Below are 26,792 nucleotides of genomic sequence, written 5' to 3' on the forward strand. Positions count from 1 at the left end.
GTGACCCCATTATACAGGATGCCAGAGAAGATGGGTGACCCCATTATACAGGATGCCAGGGAAGCTGAGTGACCTCATTATACAGGATGCCAGGGAAGCTGGGTGACCCCATTATACAGGATGCTAGGGAAGCTGGTGACCCCATTATACAGGATGCCAGTGAAGCTGGTGACCCCATTATACAGGATGCCAGGGAAGCTGGGTGACCCCATTATACAGGATGCAGGGAAGCTGGGTGACCCCATTATACAGGATGCAGGGAAAGCTGGTGACCCCATTATACAGGATGCCAGAGAAGCTGGGTGACCCCATTATACAGGATGCCAGGGAAGCTGAGTGACCTCATTATACAGGATGCCAGGGAAGCTGGGTGACCCCATTATACAGGATGCTAGGGAAGCTGGTGACCCCATTATACAGGATGCCAGTGAAGCTGGTGACCCCATTATACAGGATGCCAGGGAAGCTGGGTGACCCCATTATACAGGATGCAGGGAAGCTGGGTGACCCCATTATACAGGATGCTGGGAAAGCTGGTGACCCCATTATACAGGATGCCAGGGAAGCTGGTGACTTCCAGCTGGCAGTGATAGTTACCATCCTTCCTGCTGTGTCTCTCCTCCTCAGGCCCTGTGCACTCTGCCATGAGCTAATATCCCACCCGCGGTGGGCACTGGGGGTGGGGCTTGCCGCGATGGGAGCGGGGCTTAGCGGAACCTACCCGGGACTTTGGACACTTGTGGAGAGGGGGACACTGGTGCAGGACGCTCTGAGTCTGTGTCAGCGGAGGTGCGAAGGTGCTTGAGAGGGGATTGCAGACGCTCCCTTCTGCATCTCTGACAGGGTGCTTTACTGTCAGTGCTGTAGCACCATAAAGACAGGGGAGACAGGCCAGGCGGGGCCTGGGCCCTCTGCAGCACGGGGCCCCATAGCTACTGCCTTCCCTGCCTTCATGGTAGCTACGCCACTGAGTGGGAGCATTCAGTGGGGAAACCTGGAGGCTTGTAGGACGACACTGGGGAATGCGGCGAGGTAAAAGTAGGCTGGTTGTTATTTTCTCTATACTTGCAATAATATGTAAAAACTTTGCCTAACTGGGTAACCCCTTTAAGGCTTTGTACACATTGACCCAGATGTACTAATGTGCCCAGAATTCTGTCCAAAATGTGGTGCTGTTCTCCACATTTAATATTCTTTTAAGATGCTTAAAAGACACATTTCTGACAGGTCTGAAAAAGTGGCATGGCCTAAGTGTCATGGCAACACTGTGCACCAAAAATGCGCTAAAATCTGGCTCAACATTCTGGCGCACATTAAAGTGTACCTGTTATGATGCTGTGCTGCCAAATCATTGACGAGTTCCTCTGTTCATCTAGAAATTCAGGTCTCCATGGATATGAACACGCCATGAGACCATAATGCACACAACTCCCATTGGGGGCTGCACGCATTGCGGTCTTATTGCGTGTTTATATCCATGGAGACCTGAACTTCAGGATAAAAAGAGGAACTTATAAATGATCTGGTAGCACAAAGTCATGACAGCTACACTTAAAGGAGAAGTCTGCAGTTGGCCTTTTTTTTTTTTTTTAAAGAGCCAGAGAGAAGGTGGCTGAACATAACAACATGCACCTACCTCCCCAGCTCCAGTGCTGGAGTCTTCTGTCCTCTGCTCCGGTTCCTGGTCCTCCGGCTTGTGATGTGTCAGGCCCGCTTAGCCAGTCAGTTGTCGTAGCGGTGTCTCGTGATGGCTGTTGACTGGCTTAGCGGGCCTGACGCACAGCAACCCAGGTCCCCTCTGAAACAAGGAAGCGGCAGGGTAAACGGGAAGCGGAGCGGAGGACAGAGGACTCCAGCACTTCGAGCCAGGGAGATGTGGTGTCTCACTGTTAGTGTTCTATGCACCTGTCAAAAAGCTTTCTCTCAGGTTAAGTGGTGGATGAGGTAGTTGTAGTTTCTCCACTAGGTGTCAATGTTTCTTTTACTTATATATATGTATTCTATTGCACAGCTGGGGAAGGTCATGGGTTAGTGTTTCTGTGTATCATGTGTTCTATGCTGACCAATAGGAGGTGCTTTCTCTTTCTCAGCCTATCCTTGCTCTCTACACACACTCACCCCCTGTAAGAGGAGTTAGTTAGCTCTGTGTGGGAGGAAGTACGAAGTTAAGTCTAGCCATGTGTGTGAACAGATTCAACTAAAGACTAACAGTTTTTCTATAACTACCACTATATCTACTATCCAGTGCTAAGCACACAACATGGAGAGTAGTCACCCAGGAACACTCTGACCCATGCCAGGAACATGTCTAAACAGAGCAGGGCAGTCAGTATTCTGAACAAGATAGGAACTAGCATCACTAGGACAACACAACCGGTATATAAAGGTTTACGTATCCCACTGCGCAGCGCAGGTAATCGGGAAGGTTTGGACTCCTAGCTACACCCAGATAACCACAGCTGGGGCTCATACTACCCTACTGGGATGGGTTCTACGCTACCAGAGGGCAGAAGGCGGTCAGACAGTGTCTATACATGAGTATGAGTATCACTTCACTCAAAATACCTACTAAGGGTTCTGGCAGAGTAAAAAGCTACACTGGGTTAGGGCTCCTCTGGCAAACTTCTCTCCTCTGCTCTACTCTTCACTCTACAAGCACCGCTACAACTACCTCTCTTGCTTCTCTAAAGCACCTCCTCCAAGCACTAGGGTCAAGCATTTCAGAGTGTGTAAAGATTTACTATTTGCGAAACTGTGTACTGTTATATTTTATACTTAAGAATGGGATTCATACTAAAGAATGGGTCATCTTCTGTCCGCACCTGCACCTGTACACACAACACCGCACACCTCAGGTTATTTTCCCCCCTTCTGTGGGTGGCGGTATCGATAGTCCGGGTGGGTTAGTTACCACTCAGGACTACCGTGACTAAAGCCCAAGGTACCCACAACAACCCGGAAGGTTACCAACCTTTTGGGGAACACAGCCAGCCATACTAAACAAGCAGGTATCAACATGACACCTGTGTGCTGGACTAGCACTGGCGTCACAACACTAACATCACTGGTTGAGGTGACATAGCCAACCACCACAGAGGTAAGTGCATGTTATGTTCAGCCACCTCTTCCCTGCCTCTTTTGAAAAAAAAAAAGACAGATGCCAGACTTCTCCTTTAAAGGAAACTAATAGTTATTCTAAAGTGAGAGTAGAGCCACAAAGATAAATCTGACACGTCTAAAGACTGCCTAAGTTTTCACGAAGATAGTTTTAATAAATCAAGGCCATTGTGTGTTGTTGCTGCATTTTTAGGCTATGTTCACACAATGTACCTATTATGACAAGAACGGCTGTTGTTTTCAATTAAAACAATGGTCATTATTTTCATAGTGAAATGTGTTGCATTGAAGTCAATGCAAACAGCAGCTGTTGTCTGTACAGTGTGTGAACATAGCCTAAGGGTGCGTTCACACCTACAGGATCTGCAGCAGATCTGCAGCAGATTTGATGCTGTGTTCAGTTATTTAAATGAAATCTGCTGCAGAAAATCAGCTGCAGATCCTGTAGGTGTGAACGCACCATTAATGTGTTTTTTTGCTTAGATTATTGAACTCATTGCAGGACATGGGGGTTCACCAATCAAAACCTAAAATGCATGTCAAATATAAAACAAAAACTTTAGATGGCAATTGCTTATTAATAAGTTTTCCTATCATTCTGTAATGGCAGCAGTATGTGGACCACATCAAAATGTACTTATTTTTAACAAACTGATGCTTATGTCTCCATGCACCTGGGTCTTTTCAGTTACCTATTTCCTACTCCTCCTTCATTAGTATGGCTGACAGTGAAGGCGGGGAGGGCCCTCCTATCTCTTGCCAAATTGCTGAGAGAAGGACACAGAACAATGAGGACACATCTGTACCCATATATCACTATGTCAGCCCTCCTTGTGCCCCTGGCAGAAGGGAGGTGAGCTTCAGCACCATGTAATCATAGTGATCCTGCTTTGCTACATCTCAGTTAAGCAAATGGCCTTCTACTGAACCTCCATCTTCTGCTGACCATGTTCCACTTACCATGAATGATGAAATAATAACATACCACTGCTTGATAGCAACTTGTATCTGATCAGCGAACTTGTGCAATTGCATTACTTTTAGTTTATATTAATATTGTAATTAGAGATGAGCATGCACCGTTTCATTGTTGGTGGTTGAAGAAGTTGGATGTTCTAGAAAACATGAACACAGCCTATGGCTCTATCCATGTATTTCAGGCTAAGCAGACTGATATACAGTATAGTTTTAAGGAAAAAGTTCCAGGATAACTTATATATAAATCTCTGCTCATTCTGAACCCATTAGTCCCACTAGTGGGTGGTCCTACTGCTTGATTGACAGCTCTCTGTATAAGTGTGCATAAAGAGATATATGTCATAAGGGTAAAAAAAAACAACCCAAAACTATAATTTTTGTATCTTTGTATCTATTGTGAAGAGCAACTTCATTATCCCACCCCCTGAACATGATTCACACCCCCTCAGCCTCATTCAGACCCCATTTTGCTAAAACGTTCCCGACCATCGACTTAATTATTCTCACCCATTTCACTATGTAGTACAAGAAATAAAGACACAGACCAATACTGCTAGTGATGCTTCTAGGAGCCTTTTCCCGCAGGTGAGCTGCTGGGTGCAGTGGTGCGGAGGGGTGCGTCTGCTACATGGGGTGCTCAGCCAGAAAACATCAATGTCCAAAGTAACCTTATTATGAAGAAGGAGCGGCACTCACCATCAAATCGGGCAGAACATTGTGCTTATTTATTGCGGTAAATCCATAGTGCCGCTCCTTCTTCATAATAAGGTGACTATGTAGTCCAAAATTAGCAGAGATTTATATGAATAAATGACAAGTTATCCAGCAACTTGCTATAAGATAGGTTATTCAGTTCACCTCTCAGCGGATTTAATGTTATGGCTGGTTGCTGTATAATAATATCACGTATTCTACTAATTACTCTTTCTGTCTGTCGCTAGAGGTAAGAGATGAAAATGGCCGATACCTTTTAACACCTGCTCCCATATCATTGCTTCCCCAGCAGGAAGTCCTCAGTGGTTTTGTGTGAAGGGTGAGCTGCTGCGTGTGAATGAAGCTGTGACCTAACTTATTATATCATTGGGAATGTGTATAATTAGCCTCTCACATCCTTTATGCTACATCTATGCTCTCTATCTGCTGCTTAGAGTGTCCCTTTAACTTTTACAAAGGTAACACTGTGTGATCTTCAAGGCTAGAAGGAATCAATATGTAGCAGTATTATAGAATAGATCAGCTATCCCCAACTAATTCATAAGGTGAGTAGTGACCCTGGGAAAATATCAGACAACAGAAACTATAAAGTCTTATCCATATTTCTGACAGCGTACATGGTTCATTACCAACTTCATTGCGGTATTCAAAGTATGCAGAGAATATTTATTAGAAATCATTATAAGATAGCATTCATAGATATATTGCACAGGCACATTGGTGTAAACATATGGACATTACTGATGATGGGGACTATTTCTTCTTCCCTTTCTTTGCTCCTTTCTTCTTGCCTTTATCTTTCCCTGTCTCTTCCTCTGCACCAGGCATTGCTTTGCTCCTCTTCTTCCCAAGTGGTGTCTTCGAGTACCAACTCTGTTACAGGGGAGAAAAAGTCTAGTTATTGTAAAGGACTTGGGAAGTATTGGGTCACTATTACCATCTGACTAGTATTACCAGGGGCAGATTAACTTTACCATAGGCCCTGGGCTGTTCACCAAGCTTGGGCCCCCCACCCCACTGGCAGCACATAGTACGGGATAGATCATGTCATGATGCCTTGATTTGTGCAAAATGGAGGTTAAAAACTAGCAATTATTTGCAAATCATGGCAGAACTGTAGCCAGGAACAATACACCACTGAGAGTATAAGTCTGATTTGGTGGCCATGGGCCCCCCAGAAGCTCAGAGCCCCGGGCTACCGCCCAAAAAGGACCTATTATAATCCGCTACAGACTATTACATTTTACATTTATTCGACCAACATAGAAAGAAATGTGTAGAGTAGATAACAACAATGAAACAATGTGGCTGGTAAGTTATGTAGGGAATGCATCATAAGAAAATGACAGAAAACAGGTTTTTACAAACTGACTCCTATATACAGTGGTGCCTTGGATTACGAGCATAATTTGTCCTGCGACCGTGCTTGTAATCCCAATCCACTCTTAAACCAAAGCAAATTTTTCCATAGGAAATCATTAAAATGCAGACAATTAGATGTTACACTGGAGGAAATCACTAGAACTATAAAGGCGTTGAAACCTAACAAGGCCCCGGGCCCAGACGGCTACACGGGCGATTTCTTTAAGTTGCTTGCGGAGGAGGTGGCTCCAGCTCTCCTCCCGCTGTACAACTCCTACCTTCAGGGATCTCCCATGTCACGTGATATGAATACTGCGTATATTAAAGTATTGCCCAAACCAGGGAAGGACCTCACGCTGCCGGGAGGATACCGACCCATATCCTTAATCAACATTGACCTTAAAATAGTGTCGAAGATCTTGGCTGACAGGTTGGCCACGCTGCTTCCTTATATTATTTCCCCAGAACAGGTAGGATTTGTACAGGGGCGGTCGGCGGTGTCCAACCTCCGAAAAGCTATGGGTGTCCTGGATGAGGTCCATTGGCACCCTGACCTGCACCCCTCCCCCGCCATATTATCTATCGACGCTGAAAAAGCTTTCGATAATGTGCGGTGGGAGTGGGTGTGGACAGTTTTGGACAAAATGGGATTTAGGGGACAATTTATGTCTTACCTGCGGGTCCTATACTCCTCTCCACATGCAAAAATCAGCACACCTGGTTTCCTGTCCCCGTCTTTTGCATTGGAGAGGGGAACGAGACAGGGGTGCCCCCTATCCCCGCTGCTATTTAACCTAGCCCTGGAACCGCTGTCCAGAGTATTAGCTCAGCATAGCGGTATTGAGGGCATAAAGGTGGGGGGTACACCTGTCAAACTCGCCCTTTTTGCCGATGACCTCTTGATGTTTTTAGAAAATCCTCATAGGGACCTGGAGACGGTATTTGAATGCTTGACCGACTTCGGAATCCGATCTGGCTTCCGAGTGAATGTGGGGAAAAGCATTTTGCTTGATTTATCTAAAACCCCCGGAGGACGTTTTGACGTCCAGGTGACTATCACAAGGTCACGGATACGGTACCTAGGGATCCAGCTATGCCCTCAACCGGGCCAGATATATAGCCTGAATTACCCTCCCCTTTTTCAGTCCATCCTACAGGATTTGGACAGATGGAAAAAACTTCCCCTTCCCTTAATGGCCCGAAGCCATCTGTTGAAAATGCTAGCCTTTTCTAGGCTGCTTTACCCAATGCAGACCCTACCCATGCTGTTGCGTCATAAGGATATTAACAAACTACATTCAGCCTTTACGAACTTCTTATGGAGGGGTAAACGGCCTCGTATAGCCCTTAAAAAACTGATGCTTTTTCGAGACCAAGGGGGTCTCAATTTCCCTGATGTCAGGTCATATAACCTGGCATGCTTATTGCGCCACGGGGTAGATTGGGTACGTGGGGGAGGACCATACTCAAATGTTGGGTTGGAGGCGAATATGGCTGCCCCCTGGCCTCTTTCGGCCATTCTATTTACTAAATTTTCTGCGATCCCGGGGTCGGTCAAGCGTAACGTCCTGCTTCGGGACTCTATATTGGCATGGAGAGCGTGTCTCAAAAGCGCGGGCAGACCTTTTTTGATCGATAAGATGATGCCTCTGTGGTCACACCCGGAACTTCCTGCTGAGGTACTGAATACATTCCATACTGAATGGAAAAGTAAAAACATCTTGACTGTTCAACACTTGTTGCACCCAACGGAGCATAGGTACTTGACCTTTACAGAGATGGGGGACAAATATGGATTGGGACAGGGGCACTTTTTGCTGTATAACCAAGTCATGGGTTTCCTTAAGAGCAGATTGTGTAACCTGACCCCGCTGTTCCAATCCCATTTTCTGCAAGAGTTGACACAAACTGAGAACCCGGTCCACTCTTTGTCCCACATTTACTGGACACTAAGGAGGTCCTCCTCTAAACAGTTTGCGCAGAGTATCTTTAAATACTGGGAAACTAAGTTGGTTACAACGGACCTCTGCAAGTCTGTCCTGGAGGGATGGTCGGCGGTATGTAAAGCAGTGGTAAGTGAGGCGTGGAGAGAAACCCAGTTCAAAATCATGCACCATGCCACTTATGGCTTTTCTTTCCCCAGAACCCCTGACCATCCCGACAGGATAGAAGCATGCCCAAAATGCAATGAAAGGGGCACTGATCTCCTACATGGGCTGGTCACCTGTCCATTCTCGAGACTTTATTGGCTAAATTTGAAGGATCTGCTGAGGGAAAAACTACATATATCCATTTCCTTGGAGCCCTCATTCCTGGCACTTCATGTGTTGCCGGAGGATGGAGGGGTGACCAGATTGATTCATGTCTTTGTGTTGGTGGCAAAACGTTGCCTTCTTGCGCGATGGTTGGAGCAACAAATGCCGTCCTCTAGGGATGTGGTTGCGCAAGTGAAACAGTACATGACATGGGACCAAATGGAGGTGTGTAGATCTAAGGACAAACTGATCAAAGGGTTCCTGAAAAAATGGAAAACTTTTATTTTAGCATTTCTCACAAGAGATGAAATAGTGCACGTCATGACACCCCTTAAAGACACTGTCTGGTATATGCGCAGCGATATAGCTGGCACGTTAGGGAGGCTGAAGGTCTAGTGGGACCAGAGACGACCGAGACCTAACTCGAAGGAGCCGGGAGTGCTAAGAGACTGGACGTGGGCACGGGGGTGGCGGGGTGGGGGTGGGCGGGGGGATTCAAGATGTATGCAACAGTTTATTTGTTGGGCACTTCTTTTCGGAGATGTTATTACACAGATTGCTATGATGGTTGGACCGACTTCTTCTTTTCACTTTCTCTATGTTCCATCAAAGGATATGTTTTGATTGCTGAACTCTTTGTTATAAATGGAGGCGAAATTGTCAGTTCGCCATGCATATGTTGTTGGTTTTGAAAATTGAAAATAATAAAAAAGTATATTTTAAAAAAAAAAATGCAGACAATTGGTTCTACACCCCAAAAAATGATTTTATATTCTGAATAACATGTAAAACAAATGAAGCAAACAATGAGAAACAGCTGAATACGTGATATTATAAGTTACTGTACAGTATAGCAAGCAGCATGTGGAGTATAATGTATAGTAACTGCATAAACCTGATAACACAGCAGCAGTTTGTAGATACAGGATGGAACTGCAGATCCCCATAATGCAGTAGTGTAGTACAACAGGCTAGAATAGAGAAGCAGGGCTGCTGTCAGAGGTCTGTGTGATCACATGACAGCAATGGAGAAGGGGTGTGTGTTCAGCATGGACCAATCAGGACTGACAGAGACTGCAAGTATGAAGGAATGAGCCGGGCAGATGTAGACAGCGCCCTCTGTCTGGGGAGAGCAGGGTTACAACTATGGAGAGATTACCTCTACAGTCATGTCCCCTGATGTAAGCCCCAGCCTGAAGTGGATCTGCTATAATTTTTAAGGTGAGGGAGACTTCCTGTATCAGAGTACAGGGCTGTAGACCACGCTATGCAGACCATGCCCCTTCCCTGCTCCCACTCAGTACAGGGAGCTCTTAAACCAAAACAATGCTCTTAAACCAAGTCACAATTTTGAAAAACTGTGAGCTCTTAAACCAAAACGCTCTTAATTCAAGTTACTCTTAAACCAAGGTACCACTGAATTTTTATATATTATTTACATAGTAATCAGTGTTTTGGAACTTAGGGTCCTAGTAGAGGGGCCAATTAATAATGTAAATGATTGCTGATCGGCGCTCATTTTACTGAGCTCAAAAATTGTTTAGCAAGAGCTGCAAGGAGATTGTTAGTGATGTCTGTGCAGTCCTTGCCCTAAACGTATACATTACCTCACCACGCTGCCGGTCTTCTCCTGCCTTCTGCTCACTACCCGGCAGCTGCAGCTTCAGAGCAGCCTTTCTGAGCTGGCAAGTCGCTCAGCCAAACACTGGCTGGGACCACCACGCCCAGTGATTGGCTGAGGGGCCTGTCAGCTCAGGCAGGCTGCTCTGAAGCTGCAGCCGCGGCGCTGGGGAGGGAGCACAGGACAAGAGAAGACTGGGAGCATGGAGAGGTAATATATTCAATCGTTAGCTATCGGCCTTGCATTACACAATGCGCAGTCAGTGGTCGATGATTTTAGGTCTAGACTTAAAGACATGATCAGCCGATGATCGTTGTCATCGGCTGATCGTTGTCTCTATTACATGGAGCGATACATCGGCCTGATTTGGCTGATTATTGCTTTGTGTAATAGGGCCCTTATAGTATGACTAAATACTGAATGCCGAAGGCCACAATCAGTTTTATTCCGGTTAGGCACTGGTTGGCAGCCAGATACAACAGCAATGACAAGACAGGGACAGTGCTACATATGTAAAGCATGGACATGGACCAGGAAGATTAGATGCTCATTTGCTCTGCCTTTACACCATATGTTTAACTAAGCGGCCGGGGAGCACTAAAGATCAATGTATCATTCATGTGGCCATTTAATGCAGTGTTATCGGCCGCACTTCTGCTGTTTACACAGAGAGATGTGCAGCCAATAACGCTGATTTTACCGGGTACATAAAAGATGAAATCATCTGACTAGGAAGTGTTTACTCGCTTGTCGGCTGATCGCTGGCCCATTTAAGGCGCAATCACATGCTCTGTAGATCACAAATGCTATGGAGCGTGAAAATGTGGGCCGACAACGGGGACTCCCAGTGTCATGTACCAGTATGATGCCTAGAGCTCCGAACATACAGTGTCACTACAGTATCGGGAATATTTGAATAGGGCTTTATTGTTTTATTTAAGAGATTTGATTTGAATAGGGCCTTAACAGACCAGAATCTGGCACTATGAAGACAAATAGCAGGATCGCAGCAGAAGCCAAAACCAGGAACATAAACATGAAGAGCAAACCAAGAGCAGGAAACGAAATAACAGACCCCAGGAATGTGGCTTAGAGCGGGAATATGGTCCCAGCTTGGTAAGACAAGCACAGGAACAAGGTCCAGCGCTGTAGTACACATTGCACAGCAACAGTTCCAAAACCAGAACCAGGCATGAGTTAGCTATTGCTTTACTTCTTCAGGAAGGTGTGGTTGGACAACCGAGAGAATGACAACTGACCACATACTGGCTCTCTGACAAGGGTCGTCAAATAATATTTATCCCATGTTCCTCTTATAGTCCTCCATATTTATCCCGGTGTGGTCAAACACATTTATGTAATTCCTTATAAAGACACACTTTGGCCACATAAGACCTTACTCCAGCAAATGTCTTGTGAGGCAGAAACATTGCCATCTGTAGCCATTTATAAAGATTGCATAAATGTTACTTTTTTTCGGAAACTCTTGGGCCTTGTATACTAAGGTAAGTGTCTGGAGAATCTTACTGCGTAAAATCTTTATCTGGCATCATTAGTGCACGTCTGTTTCATGGTGCTGGAGCTGGAAATTGGCAGTACAATGCAGACAGTGCTATATGTGACATCCAGATTTCACACAGGTCACTGGTATACACCCAAAAGGCAGACTTTACCTTGAACAGCTAATTTCTCAGCTTAGCTAAAGACTGGGGCATGATCAGTAGTTATCTTATATATCATTAAGCGAAATTTTAAAAAGTTTGGTTATTTATCTAACTTCAGCAGTGACCTTACTTTGTGTATTCCTCCAATATAACCACCCAAGGGAAGTATATAAAGAGGAACCTGGCATCTATTTTATGCTGCTTAAACCACAAGTCATTGGGTGGTTCCCCTAACAGCTTTTTCTTGCCCTACCAGCCCTTTCGTTTTGGGACTGAGGAAACTTCTATCAATCAAGGCTGTTGGGGCAAAAAGAAGCTGAGGAGGCCACCTTGATAGCAAAGATATTAGTAATTGAACTAACATTAGATACCCTGGACATTAAGTAATAGTACCCACCCAAGTTACCCTGCATGATCTGTACCATTTGAGGCAATGTGGCTGTTAGCCTACTTTTTCAGTATCATCTGTTCTGCATCCTATTTTTGGGTAATCCTTTCCTTCTTAATATATAAGTAAAGGCAGAAGACTGTTGATGTCCACTGTTTTACATGAATTGTATTAGGCTGACAACACACTAACCTTAAAGGCCTCCTCCTCTTCTTTGTACACTGGCTCTTGTTTGGACAATGAACCCAGAAATTCTGCTGCTACCAGTGGTTTCTGAGAAAGCTGCCTTATCCTTCTTTCATTAAGCACTGTGTCCACCGCTTGCATCATGTGAGCCGGGGTAAACCCATCTGTGATCTTAGCCAAAGCGCTGTAATTCAGAGATGGCACGTCGTCTACTCGAAGGGAGATCAGCTGCTTCCATAGAACTGGAGAGAGAAGATATGTGACACAGGTTATATAATATACAGCAGATAGGAATAACAGGGGGAGAGACTTCATTTGGAAAATGTTTTCTATTGCGAAAGATAATGCATGTTAGTTTAATATTTTTCCCATTAGGTTGCATTTATAGATATAGAAGTCTAGATTTTACAGCTTGTGCTCAGGCAAGAAATATGGCCTGATACAGTGATAAAAATATCAGCAACCCAGTCCATATATATATATGCCCAATATATTTTTGGTGCATGAATGATAGTTTGGCAACAATTAAAATGGAGAAAGTCTAACACATAAACATAGAAGATTGCCGGCAGAAAAAGACCACTTGGTCCATCTAGTCTGCCCTTTTAGTATTTCCATAGCACTTGGCTAAAATTCCATACATGGTATCCTGGCAATGACTTAGAAGATGTAGTATTGCATATATAAACTTTCTATGACTTTACCTGATTTTCTACAGTATAGTTTATTTATTCATCACACGGTAGATAATGTGATGGTGTTAGATATAGTGACAAACATTAGCGTTTATGCTCCTACAAACAGAGCTGTCACCAGAGCGGTAGCTGTCGGTAGGCACTCGGGCAAAATAAGGGGCACAGCCTCATCTGCCATCTACGTTGCACCCGTCGCCACCTAGTCATTACATTGGAGGATGGAGTTTGCTAAAAATGCAAGGACCCAGTTTATTAAGCAGTGATGTGCACACATGGTTGTCCTTTAATTTACATATATTTAAATGCAGAGGCCTCAATTATTATCCTATTATTCCAAACCTGAGAAGCCAAGAAATATATATTACAGGACAGAAAAACTGCATAAAGATCATGTTCTTCTTTGATTAGTTAAAGGGTTTTCTAGGGCATTGATACCCTTTAAATCGCTATGCATAATACATCACCGGAAGTGCTTAGAATGTATCCCATATGGCAGAAGATGAAGGTTGTCGAATACAGTATGCAATTCGGGGGCCATGACCAATGGTCTGTATGGGGCCCAGATAAATTGTGTACCAATTTGGAGTTCCATCTCACCCAGGCGTGCTGCATAATCCGGCCGCGGCACCAGAACTATTTTCTTGTACACTTTACACAGAGGTTTGACTTCAGCATCAAATGGTCGCTGACTGGTTCCTATGACAAGAATCCGATCGTCTCTAATGGATTTTAACAGTTTCGGTAGATCCTTCTTCAAACGTTTGGGATCTGACTATAAATGACAAAGATGGTTGAGACCAAAACACAAAACATGTTAACAATAACAGATGAATTCTATATAATAACATAATAACATTCACGTGGACCTCTGATTCCTAATTATACAATCTTATTGAAGAATCTGTGTCATTTATAAATACTTTGGACACGTCACATAGACAGACTTGAAAGAGAATGTCCGACAGCATCTAAAGGTGAAGTTCAAAGTTCTTTTATTGCATAACCAGGCACACCAGTAAAAATGCGATGTTTCAACCTCTCTGGTCTTTATCAAGCATCAGAGAGGTCGAAACCTCACATTTTTACTGGTGTACCTGAATATGCAATAAAAGAACTTTAAACTTTACTTTTGGTTGCTGTCAGACACTCTTTTTCAAGTCTGTGCATCCCACGTCCTGCTGACCCTGTGGACGTTTGATCCTATTGGACCCTATTTACTGTTATGTCACAGAGACATGTCAAAAGTTTCCATTGGTCTGGGTCTGAGTGTTTAGGCTGCATTCACACTACGTATATTTCAGTCAGTATTGCAACCAAAACCAGGAATGGATTAAAAACACAGAAAGGCTCTGTTCACACAATGTTGTAATTGAGTGGATGGCCGCCATTTAATGGCAAATATTTGCTGTTATTTTAAAACAACGGCTGTTACATTGAAATAATGGCAGTTATTTACGTTATATGGCGGCCATCCACTCAATTTCAACATTGTGTGAACAGAGCCTTTCTGTGTTTTTAATCCACTCCTGGTTTTGGTTGCAATACTGACTGAAATATACTGACTGAAATATACGTAGTGTGAACCCAGCCTTAGACTGCAACCAATCCGGAGAACCAGCCGGGAGAAGTGTGTGCTACTACGCATTTTTCTCCTTGCTCTGTGTTCATCCAACCTGGACAGATGAATACACTTACATTATGCTTATGGGTCGGAAGGTAAGGAACGCACGGCAGTGTCGACTTCTCCCAGCTAGTTCTCCTGATCGGTTGCAGTCTGAACCCAGACCGATCAAAACTTTTGACATATCTCTGTGACATGTCAGAAGTTTGTAATGACAGATACTCTAATCATATGGGATGGATGTTGCAGGTGCGGTATTGTACACACAATGGACACCAGGGGGCAGTAAATCAATGAAGCATAACCAGTATAGTGGAAATTTACCGGACAAATGTGTTATATTTTATTCACTGTATTAGTGCTAATGTAACACAGAGATAATTGATATAAAAGTTCCAAGCAAAAATAATAAAAAAAAAGAATAAAGAATAAACTTTATATAAAGTCCTAAAACAAGTGGAGGAAAGCTAACTCAGCACATAGCATGTATTAGCAGGGCGGTATAGGATTATATGTAGGAAATGATTACTGATCTATTGCAATGATATAAAGTACATATGCGTCCTGTGATTGGCATTTACCTGTTTCTCCGTCTTCGGTACCTTCTTATAAAACATCTTCTCTGCATCTTCGATCCAGATGATGGACGGCTGCAGCTGACGGGCCACCTGGAAATATTTGACAGTAATCTGAATCTATCTTCATCATCATTACCATATACTCAATAGAAGGGTAGTCAATTCTCATCATTAGAATTTTACATTTGTGGGTTGCATTTGCTTCTGAAACTCGAATTTAAACTGAACTTTTGTTCGCATCTTATCCAAATGTTTGCATTTGCTGTTATTCCTGATTAGTTTGATTCATGTGTTGGAAAGGAATACATACATTGTGGTCTCATATAAATAAACGGATGTATAGATCGATGTCTTTGGCAAGTTTTCAAGTATGCAATTACCTCCAATGACCACTAGAGGATGTCCTTCCATCACTGCTACACAGAACCACATGTGCCTCATTGACATCACCTGCACAGTGTGAATGCACTTTCCAGAATACCTATATATTATGAATAAAGTACAGGGATATTCCCTAATACTACACATATGAAAATGTCCATGATTTATACTTCACAGAGTGGGGACGGCTATTTTCTTTAAGGCAGCTTCTGTCCATATATCTTGTTAGGGCATATGGACTTCATAGAGGTGGATCCCCCACTTGGGACCCACATCTATGTGGTTGAAAGGAGATCTAATGAGCTATGTCATACTACATGTGCAGCCTGGCTAACGGCAGATATTCCCGATACAATCTGCATTTTATTGTGGGGGGCGCATTTCTGATGAGACAACCCCTGTAAATGATGGCAGCTTTACAGATACACTTATAGTTTCATGTCCTGCAAAGTTATAGCCAGGCTCAACATGCAAATCCCCATTCCCTCATTCGTGAAAAAGAATATGTGAGTCTTAAAAAATAAAATATTAGGTTGGCAAAGTATTTACAAAACTGAAACTTTTTCTTGTCTTTACATCAATGAGAGTGGGTAAGTTTTATTAGTTTTTTTTGTTCAAAATTGAACAATAAAAACGTTTTTTAACATCATATTAAATTGTGATCTGTAACGGCTAGTGTTTAACTATTTATTGCCTGAAGCATTAAGTGGAGTCTGGAGTCTGAAGCATTAAAGGGGTACTCCAGTGAAAATCTTTTTCTTTCAAATCAATTGTTTTCAGAAAGATATATAGATTTGTAATTTACTTCTATTTTAAAATATAAAGCCTTCCTATACTTATCAGCTGCTGTAAGTCCTACAGGAAATGGTGTTTTCAGTTCAGTCTGGCACAGTGCTCTCTGCTGACATCTCTGTCGAGACAGGAACTGTCCAGAGCAGGAGAGGTTTGCTATGGGGATTTGCTGCTGCTCTGGACAGTTCCTGTCTCGGCCAGAGATGTCAGCAGAGAGCACTGTGTCAGACTGAAAAGAAAACAACATTTCCTGCAGGACATACAGCAGCTGATAAGTATGGGAAGACTTGAGATTTTAAAATAGAAGTAAATTACAAATTTATATATCTTTCTGAAGACAATTGATTTGAAAGAAAAAGATTTTTTTGAGATTTTTAAATAGACGTCTATTACAAATCTATATAACTTTCTAACACCAGTTGATTTGAAATAAAAATATTTTCAGCGGAGTACCCCTTTAAGTGTAGATTTTTCAATTTTAAAAGGTAGGTCAGAGTTGCGATGGGCACTTTAGCCAATCACTAGTCTGAGCTATTGAGCTGTACATGCAAAGAGAGACAGATAAGTATGATATGTACATGATGTCATTGCAGCGGTGATGATGGAGTAAAGGAGGATTCAGATATAAGTAGCCCTTGTTTTCTATTACTTGCTAGTCCCAGCTCTTAGCCATTTTCTACAAATTCCAGATAACCCTTAAATTGACCTTTTCACACTGTGTCTTAGAATAGTTCTGAAGCACTTTGCACATGTGGATATAGTAATAACTTTCAGTTTTTAAAAAACCTGCACGGAATGTCAAGATAAAATGCATAAAACTGAAAATTGCGATGTAGTGTAACTTTAATTAAATTTCCTTTGCCGTTCGCATAAAGGCAACATAATCAGATTTACTGCCAGGAATGCAGCGGAGATAAGCCGCTCACTGTGATCATTGTGGCCATGTGTATCGAAACAGGGACAACAGATTACAGATACACATGTCATGCTGTTTTTGTATAGTTCTTAGTTGTTTTTTATAGCTATTTAAGGTACATGAAGAAATCCCAGATTTTGAACATATACCCTATTTTATGGTCAGTGGTTAGCAGTGTAGATGCTATTGCTCTCTTTTATAAAGCTTCAGATGTGAGAGGAAACAGCAGTGTTCCTGTACAGCAGTGTTCGCCAACTTGCATAACTACAACTCCCAGCATGCCTTGACATGATAGGAGTGGACAAATGTTATGTAGTACCAAGAACTCTTCAGCTAGCAGACAAAGCTTATAATAAACTTAAGCAAAGTTAAAAGCAAGATGGCACTACTCGACTCGATACATACATACGTCCTTCTAATATCCTTATAATAAATTTGTTCAAGCCACAAAAAAAAAAAAAATGAAAGCTGTGTTCACACAATGAGTTTATAATGTTTTTAAAGGGGTACACAATTATTATTTTTTTTAAATTACTAATACATTGCTTTAATAAAGTAATATAACCTCACTAAAATAATGTATACTTTTACATACAGTATATATATATATATATATAAATATATATATCTATATATAGTATATATACACTTCGAGTGGTAAGCCCTGCAGTTCCCGAACCCAAAGTGGTGGCAGCAGAGAGCCCTGTATCGCCCCTTACTGCTGACACTCAACAGAACTGTATATATATTACGAAAAATGTATACTTTTTATGAGCTTATATTAGAAAGTATTATATTGTTTATATACATTGTTAAACAATGTATTAGTACCCCTTTACCAGGTTTTTGTACTCATTGAGAGACATAGGAGTTCGCTGCTTTGCCATGCTGTACTTCCCGCTTTCTCCCTTTCTCCACCTTCATCTACCTTTGCCATGTTTACATTCCCCCTCCACATGCACTGTATATTTTATTCTGTCTTATAACCCTGTGATGTCACCAGCCTCCGGGTGCCGCGCCTGGCTCTGAGATGTCAAGCCTTGCTGGCAGATAATAAATCTGGATCAGTATGTGTCGGCGATCTAGGCCGCAGCTGTTCTACAATTGTGCGATTGGATAATTAATTGTTGAAAAATGTTACAGTCGGGCCTGGCCTGGATAAATAACTCCTGCACACTCCGGAATCCCTGACATTACTTCACCATGTCACCGCATCGTCCTCCCCCTCCTGTACATCAGCACACAGGCAAGCGGCTGATGGCCGATAATACATGAAATGACATCCTTTACTCATATATATATATATATATATATATATATATATATATGTACATTGTTCCTGGATATCCTATATATGGGACCTATGTCACTAATTTTTCTCCCAGCATAGTCATCATTTCATAATTATTCTGCCCTCCTCCTATTACAGTTATGCAGTTATAAGTTTATATTTGTGCCTTGTTCCCTGAGGTTTACTTCCATTTTGGTGTGGGCATGGATTTGCATTTTTTAGTCATGGTGGAAGTTAGAAATGAGCAACCAGGGGTGAACCATCAGCATTCGACTCCTGCAATCTTCCTGTTCTGTGAGAAAGGTGGAGACAGCCCGAGTTCCGCCTGGTTCAATCATCTCTAGTATAAGTGTAAGTAGGCATTGTGGCTTGCTAGTAATGCACTTGCGATACTTCTAATGCATTAGACATACTTCTTGGTTTCGGCCAGTGACATCACATTTAATATCTAGCCACAGGTGCAGAGGTTTGGATATTCAAGCAAATAATATGTTTACAAACCAATATAGTGAGGTTTAATTGATATCTGTAATAGCGGCTAATAGATCAATGTATGAACGTGCGCACAGCTTCAAATATTTTGCCGCTTACTGATGCTCAATTGCGGAATCATAGCTTGTCCCTTCTTCCGTATATAACACTCTAGTCTTTACACGTTATGTGCGTGTACCACTATTGTAAAGACACATATGCAACCTTTTACATTCCACTATGCTCATGGTGGGATCTAAGGACACTGGAGTTATATCTGGCTATATTTGGCATGTATAAGGGTTAATAATCTGTGTTAGGCTATGTTCACACACCATATATTTTTGTAAAACCACGGCTGTTGTATGTTTGGCCGTGATTTATACGGAAGTATACGCGGTGTTGCTGCCTAGGAATCCCGTCCGGAGCGTATACACATAGTAAACGCTGCGGTCAGGATCCTAGTGGCGCCGCAAACAACTGACATGTCAGTTTTCTGCGGCCGCTATTCATTGAATAGCGGCCTCAGAAAACCCAGTCAGTGCACACTATGGAGAGAGCGGCTGCGGCCGTACGCTCCATAGTGTGCAGTGAGGAGTTCTGATGAGGGCGTGTGTGGATGCGCCCGCATTAGAACTCTGCGGCCCTACTGGCCGGGATCATCTTTTCAGAGACCGTCCGTTCCATGACCAGGTCACGGAACGGCCGGTCTCTTACTGTGTGTGCACATAGCCTTAGCCTGTGAATGTGAGTTATTTGGGATATAACCAATCATGGGGTGCCTGGACATGCTGTCATCCGCTCAGTTGTACATGATACTCCACACACATCTGTAGTCATGGTGGCTATTTTTTCCTGCAAGTCCACAGTGGGGTCTCCTCTGTTGCCGGCCACTACTACCATATCATGTGTTATCCATTTGTATTGTTATTACAGATATAAATGTATGTCTCTTTGATCTCCTCTTCACCCTTGAGAAAGTCCCAGTAGGGGATGAAATGTGTGGACCGTTACTTATTACTTCTTTCCATGTGTGGTGATAATTCTTCATATTTTTGCTCACAGGTTGTCACTGTACTTTCATTGAACTTGTTCTAGTATTGTCTTTTTATATGGATTAGCACCTAGCATTTTTATACTTATATACTGATTCACATACTAATTTGGCCGTTTCATATTATGTTTATATCTTGCCTTGGATGGAGTTATAGGCCTATTTAGCGTGATAACAGGTCCTGGGACCATTGTTACCTTCATAGTCCTTTTGCTTCGTATTTAATGTTTTTTTTTGCTTCATGTTTTATATGTTTTTACATGTTTTTAATATTGGGGAACATTTATTTATGTGTATATATAAATTGGCTTCAAGAAGACAGAGACTTTTTCCTCAAAACTTCTGGGGAGGAGGTGGGTTAACAAAACATGCACTTACCCCCCGTGCTCCAGCGCAGGGTCTGCTGTCCTCTTCTCCAGTCCCCGGCCACTTCCTGGTCTAGAAAGAGGGAACTTGGGACGTTCATCCCACTCAGCCAGTCAGCGCCTGTAGCAGGGTCCTGCCACTGCCACAGACAAGTCATGTCCCAGGCCCCACTCAGACCTTGAAAAAAAGTCTGTGCCCACACTTCAAACACAGCAGACCTTAAAGCATGCAGGATTTTAAAAAGAATGTTTTTTTTAGATATATAATCTTCAAGAAAAACCTCTGTTTTCATTCTAAGGCTGGCTTCACGCTGCCTTTAAATGTAGGAAAAATGGAAAAAAAATACTAATTTTGTTTTTTAAAGCCAGTGGCCAGATGTTAGTTGGATGTCAATCAAATTAACTTTCTGTTCCCTCAGGAATTAGAGATAACACCCGGGAGGGGATTACACAACAGTTAATATAGTAGACAGGGAGTATATAAATCCTGGAGGATAGCTCACACCGACTGGAGAGAAAGAGGATAGCAGATACAAGACAATTTGTAGAGAAGAATCATAGAAAACAGAGCTCATACAGAAGGATGCAGAGACTGTAGACCATGGGTCTCCAAACTGCAGGCCTCCAGCTGTTAGAAAACCACAATTCCCATCATGCCAGGACAGCTAAAGCTTTGGATTTGGTTGTCCAGGCATGATGGGAAATGTAATATTGCAACAACTGGAGGGCCGCAGTTTGGAGACCCATGCTGTAGACTAACCCTAGAAAGTGAGCAGAATTTTTTTTAACAGAGAATGTTTTTCCACCATATGGTATGGCAAAATAATAATAAAAAAAAGTACTGTACCAAACTATCACAGTATCTTTATACTAGTACCTACTTTTATCACCATATGCAGCATCATTTGCAGTCCACTTTTGCCGGGGTACTTTCCAGAAACATTAGCTGGTGATAGGTTAAACAGGTTGGCTCCGGTTTCATTGCAGATGGCATTTACCAGCATCTTTTTTCCCACACCAGTTGGTCCGGCCAGAAGAAGGGCTTTCACCTCTGGTGCTTTCTCATGGACTGATTCACAACCTGCAAAACAGAATAAAGGTTAAAGGGGTTATCCAGGATTAGAAAACCATAGCTCCTTTCTCTCAAACATCATCACCATTCGTCTTTAGTTTATGTGCAGTACTGCAGCCCAGTTCCACTGAAATTAATGGAGCCAAGCTTTAATACCAGGGGTGGCGCTGTTTCCGGAAGAAAGCAGCTATGTATTTGTAATTCTTTTTCTTTAAAGGGACAGTGTCACATTTTTTAAAATTTTTTAATGAAAAGTAATAAGAAAAAATAGATGTGTTGTATTTTTTTTTTTTTTTTTTACATTGGGCTTGAGTGTCTTTTATTTAAACTAATGTATGCACAGGGGGCTGCCATTTTAATAGTGTCTGTGTGTGACGTCATTTCACGACACACACACAGACACTATACGGCACCTCCATAACATTCGAGTCAACCGACGGAGTCCGTCTGGTTCACTCAAACTGGAGGCTCCGTCACTGTGTACTGCGCATGTGCATAGACATGCGCAGTACACAGCTTACCTGGGGCGGGGTGGCCATTTTTTTGACGTCCAGGAGAGGAACTAGAACGGGGGGAGAGAGACCGCACAGTGAGTGGGCAGGAGAACTCTGTGCAGCTCTCTCCCCCCGCCCCCCCGCCCGCCCGCCCGCACTGAACTTGCCAGCAGCCAGCCAGTACGGTCCCCCCAGTACAGTTACGGGGCCGGAATGAGCTTCGGGCACGGACAGGCTGTAATACACCGTCCCGGAAGCTCACAGCTGCAGCCTCTCTGTGCCCGGACTTCTCTCCTGCTCGGCGGCCATGTGACATTGCGGCGCTGCAGAGCAGGAGAGAAGTCCGGTAACCGAGAGGCTGCAGCTGTGAGCTTCCGGGACGGTGTATTACAGCCTGTCCGTGCCTGAAGCTCATTCCGACCCCGTAACTGTACTGCGGGGGACCAGCCTGCCCTTACCGCGTCTTCTCCCCGTGCCCGCCATCACCCCAGCGCCTCTCTCCCCCCCCATCACCCCAGCGCCTCTCTCCCCCCCCATCACCCCAGCGCCTCTCTCCCCCCCCATCACCCCAGCGCCTCTCTCCCCCCCATCACCCCAGCGCCTCTCTCCCCCCCCATCACCCCAGCGCCTCTCTCCCCCCCATCACCCCAGCGCCTCTCTCCCCCCCCATCACCCCAGCGCCTCTCTCCCCCCCAGCGCCTCTCTCCCCCCCATCACCTCTCTCCCCCCCATCACCCCAGCGCCTCTCTCCCCCCCATCACCCCAGCGCCTCTCTCCCCCCCATCACCCCAGCGCCTCTCTCCCCCCATCACCCCAGCGCCTCTCTCCCCCCCCATCACCCCAGCGCCTCTCTCCCCCCCCATCACCCCAGCGCCTCTCTCCCCCCCCCGTCACCCCAGCGCCTCTCCGCCCCCCCGTCACCCCAGCGCCTCTCCGCCCCTGTCACCCCAGCGCCTCTCTCCCCTCTCCATCACCCCAGCGCATCTCTCCCCCCCGTCACCCCAGCACATCTCTCCCCCCCGTCACCCCAGCGCCTCTCCGCCCCCCCCGTCACCCCAGCGCCTCTCCCCCCCCGTCACCCCAGCGCCTCTCCGCCCCCCCGTCACCCCAGCGCCTCTCCGCCCCTGTCACCCCAGCGCCTCTCTCCCCTCTCCATCACCCCAGCGCATCTCTCCCCCCCGTCACCCCAGCGCATCTCTCCCCCCCGTCACCCCAGCGCCTCTCCGCCCCCCCGTCACCCCAGCGCCTCTCCCCCCCGTCACCCCAGCGCCTCTCCCCCCCGTCACCCCAGCGCCTCTCCCCCCCCGTCACGCCAGCGCCTCTCCGCCCCCCGTCACCCCAGCGCCTCTCCGCCCCTGTCACCCCAGCGCCTCTTTGCCCCTGTCACCCCAGCGCCTCTACGCCCCTGTCAATCCAGCGCCTCTCCGCCCCTGTCACTCCAGCGCCTCTCTCCCCCCTGCCACATCAGCTTCTCCCCGTCACCCCAGCCTCTCTCTCCCCCCTGTCACCCCAGCGGCTCCTCCTACCCCCGGCTTCTCCCGCAGCCCTACCTGTGTAATGTCTGACACTGCGGACATCAGAGAGCAATAGCCTGTACGTAAGTGTGTGTTTGTCATATATATATATATATATATATATATATATATATATATATATATTAGTACAGGATATTGCTCGCTCGTATCACTGGTGTCTGCAGTGTCACACATCACACAGGTAGAGGAGGTGTATGTGTATATATATTTACCACCTCTACCTTTGTAATGTGTGACACTGCGGACACCAGAGAACAATAGCCTGTTCTCTTCTGTATCTATATATACCTCCTCTACCTGTGTAATGTGTGGCACTGCTGATACCAGAGAACAATAGCCTGTACTCTCCAGTATGTATGTGTGTGTGATACCTTGGATTAAGAGCGTTTTGGTTTAAGAGCTCAGTTTTTCAAAATTGTGACTTGGTGTAAGAGCATTGCTTTGGTGTAAGAGCTCCCTGTACTGGGTGGGAGGGGGAGGGGCATGGTCTGCATAGCGGGGTCTACAGCCCTGTACTCTGACCCAGAGAGTCTCCCTCACCTTCCAAATCATAACAGATCCTCTTCAGGCTGGGGCTTACATCAGGGGACAGGACTGTGGAGGTAATCTCTCCATAGCTGTAACCCCTCTCTCACCGGACAGAGAGTGCTGCATGTATGTGCCCACATCTGCCCTGCTCATTCCTTCCTGCTCCCTGCAGTCTCTGTCAGCCCTTGTGTTTCCCATCCTCTCCATTACTGTACAGTAACTTACAATATCACAGATTCTGCTGTTTCTGAATGTTTGTTTCATTAGTCTTACACGTTATTCAGAATAATAAATCATTATATTTGGGGTGTGGAACCAATTGTCTGCATATCTATGATTTTTTTATGGGAAAATTTGCTTTGGTTTAAGAGTGGATTTGGATTACAAGCACAGTCCCGGAACAAATTATGCTCGTAATCCAAGGCACCACTGTGTGTGTGTATATATACACACACACACACACACACACACACACACACACACACACACACACACACACACACTCTCTCTCTCTACGTGTGTAATGTGTGACACTACTGACACCAGAGCATTAGCCTGTACATACATATTATTTATATATATATATATATATATATATATACACACATATACGCACACACACCCTCTACCTATGTGCATGCGGGGGATGGGCAGTGAGAAGTGAGGGAGGTGAGTGTGGGCGAGCTGTATACGGTTCTGCAGCAGCTGAGGTGCATTATGAAAGGCTAGGGGCATGCTCCTTCTATCTGCACTGCTGTGCAGACAACAACAAAATGGTGCTGCCCAGCAGTACACATAGTATCACCTTTCCCCTCTTTGTTCTCCTGTGAAAAGAGGAGGGAGGTGATGATGTCAGAGCAGTTGAGCAGGGACAGCCTCTTTTTTTCAGCATTCGGCTTTCAGGCTGCTTTTACCAGCAGTGTACTGGTGGAGCTCCCCCTGGTGGCCATCACTGGGAAATATGAAAAATTAGATCGTAAATTTTTCATATTTCCTTACATGTAAAAAAAAAATGAAAAACACATAAATTAACAAAAAAATCAACAAATTCAGTTTTAAGACTTTCAAAAAAAAATTTTAATTTGCGACACATTCCCTTTAAAGCCCAAAAAATCCAAAATGAAGATGAATATTGAAGTACTTGTTTCTCCAAATTCCGGTAGATATTTCATGGCAATTTGCACAGTTTTATTGCTTCTGTTCTGAATCTGTGTCTTTTTTTTTTAATAGCTTGGATGAACAAATATTGTGTTGTGTATACAATAGTATTATGCAGGTATCACCTACTACAACCTGCCACATTTTAGTTATTTTGTTTTTATACTAATCTCCCAAGGTACAGACGTGATGGCTAAACAGTAATGGACCCTGCAAACAATCAGTATTTTTTTTTTTTTAACAGTTTTTTTTTTATTTGTATATGAATTTCTATTAAACCTTGACCTCTACTGGACAATGAATAAATCCTGTGATATCTTCTATACAAGTTATCAATAACACTGTTCGCACCGCACCGAGTGTTAAATCTCTAACAATCTTCTTCCTTGGTCCTTAGCAAACATGCTAATCGACTCCCACAATCCTCAGTCTTCATTTGCATTAGCCTTATCATGTCTGATAATCATCAATGAGGCGTGTTATTTAACCCGGGAATGGTGCATCTTCTCACTGTAGAAACTGTAGTAATTCTTGTGAGCCTTGGCATGAGGAAGGAAAACATGGATGTTTTTTGAGACTGTAGTTGAAGTAGTTTATAGATCAATCTATATCCCTCCTGAGACCTGGCAGTCTAGCTGCCAACCATTGTATTGTGCCTGCACACATCTGCATTCACAACTACTATTATAAAATATGGTACAATATGAACATTTATGAACACAAAAAGAAAGAGAGCTGAGAAGCAGGACATGCTGCATGCTAAGCGGTATACAAGAATGACTCAGCACTGGGATAACAATAAATAAATTCATAACATTATGGCTACTGGTGTTCTACCTCCCCTGGCCGGAATAGTTTCCTTGGCATTTGTTATTGTCTTCTTATGTTTTAAAAAGCTTAGGCTGTGTTCACACTACGTTATTTTAGGGTACAAACCCACTTGACGTATTTGCTGCGTGAATCAGTCTTAAAAATAAGCAGGCAAAACGCAGGTTGGCTTTATACAATTGTTCTGAGGTAAAATACGCAATTGCGTATTTTTGAAGCGTGAAGCTACATGCGTTTTTCGCACAGGTTGTTAACAACTGATGCTTTGCTAACAACAAGCTTCACGCTTCAAAAATACGCAATTGCGTATTTCAACGCAGAACAATCGTATAAAGCCAACCTGCGTTTTGCCTGCTTATTTTTAAGACTGATTCACGCAGCAAATACGTCAAGTGGGTTTGTACTCTTGAAGTAAAGAACGAACGCTGATTGAAATGGAATCAGTGTCCATTCTTTACTGCAGGGGCGGCATTGCATTGAAGTCAATGCAATGCCGCCCACTGTGTTCACACCTGTTCTTTAGATTGGGCATGCTTATTATTTCTAGACGCTGTTTAATGAACAGCGTCTGGAAATAATAGCTGCTCGCACAATGTAAAGTCGGCCGGCGGCCGCACTTGTCATTGAAGTAAATGGCTAATTGATTTGCAGGCACACCCAACAGAGGTATCGGTTGCAGGAAGTGCTCAATGCAGCCCAGCTGCCGGCAGTTTAACAGTGTCTGTTCA

At 44.1% G+C, this 26,792-nt stretch overlaps 1 protein-coding gene across 2 annotated transcripts in view; it reads right to left on the reverse strand.

Annotated features, from left to right (window-relative positions):
• Positions 1-5,455: 5,455 nt before the first annotated feature.
• IQCA1 (IQ motif containing with AAA domain 1) overlaps positions 5,456-26,792 on the reverse strand; it is a 141,663-nt gene continuing 120,326 nt past the window's right edge. For both annotated transcript variants that reach the window (XM_069985201.1, XM_069985200.1), the window contains exons 15-19: positions 21,331-21,530; positions 15,183-15,269; positions 13,578-13,752; positions 12,292-12,527; positions 5,456-5,682 (exon numbers count right to left, since the gene is read on the reverse strand). In XM_069985201.1, coding sequence (XP_069841302.1) covers positions 5,563-5,682; positions 12,292-12,527; positions 13,578-13,752; positions 15,183-15,269; positions 21,331-21,530 — 818 coding nt within the window. In that variant the 3' untranslated portion in view covers positions 5,456-5,562. The remainder of the gene's footprint in view (positions 5,683-12,291; positions 12,528-13,577; positions 13,753-15,182; positions 15,270-21,330; positions 21,531-26,792) is intronic.

This window comes from Dendropsophus ebraccatus, chromosome 9, assembly GCF_027789765.1.
Source record: "Dendropsophus ebraccatus isolate aDenEbr1 chromosome 9, aDenEbr1.pat, whole genome shotgun sequence".
NCBI classification, from domain to species: Eukaryota; Metazoa; Chordata; class Amphibia; order Anura; family Hylidae; genus Dendropsophus; species Dendropsophus ebraccatus.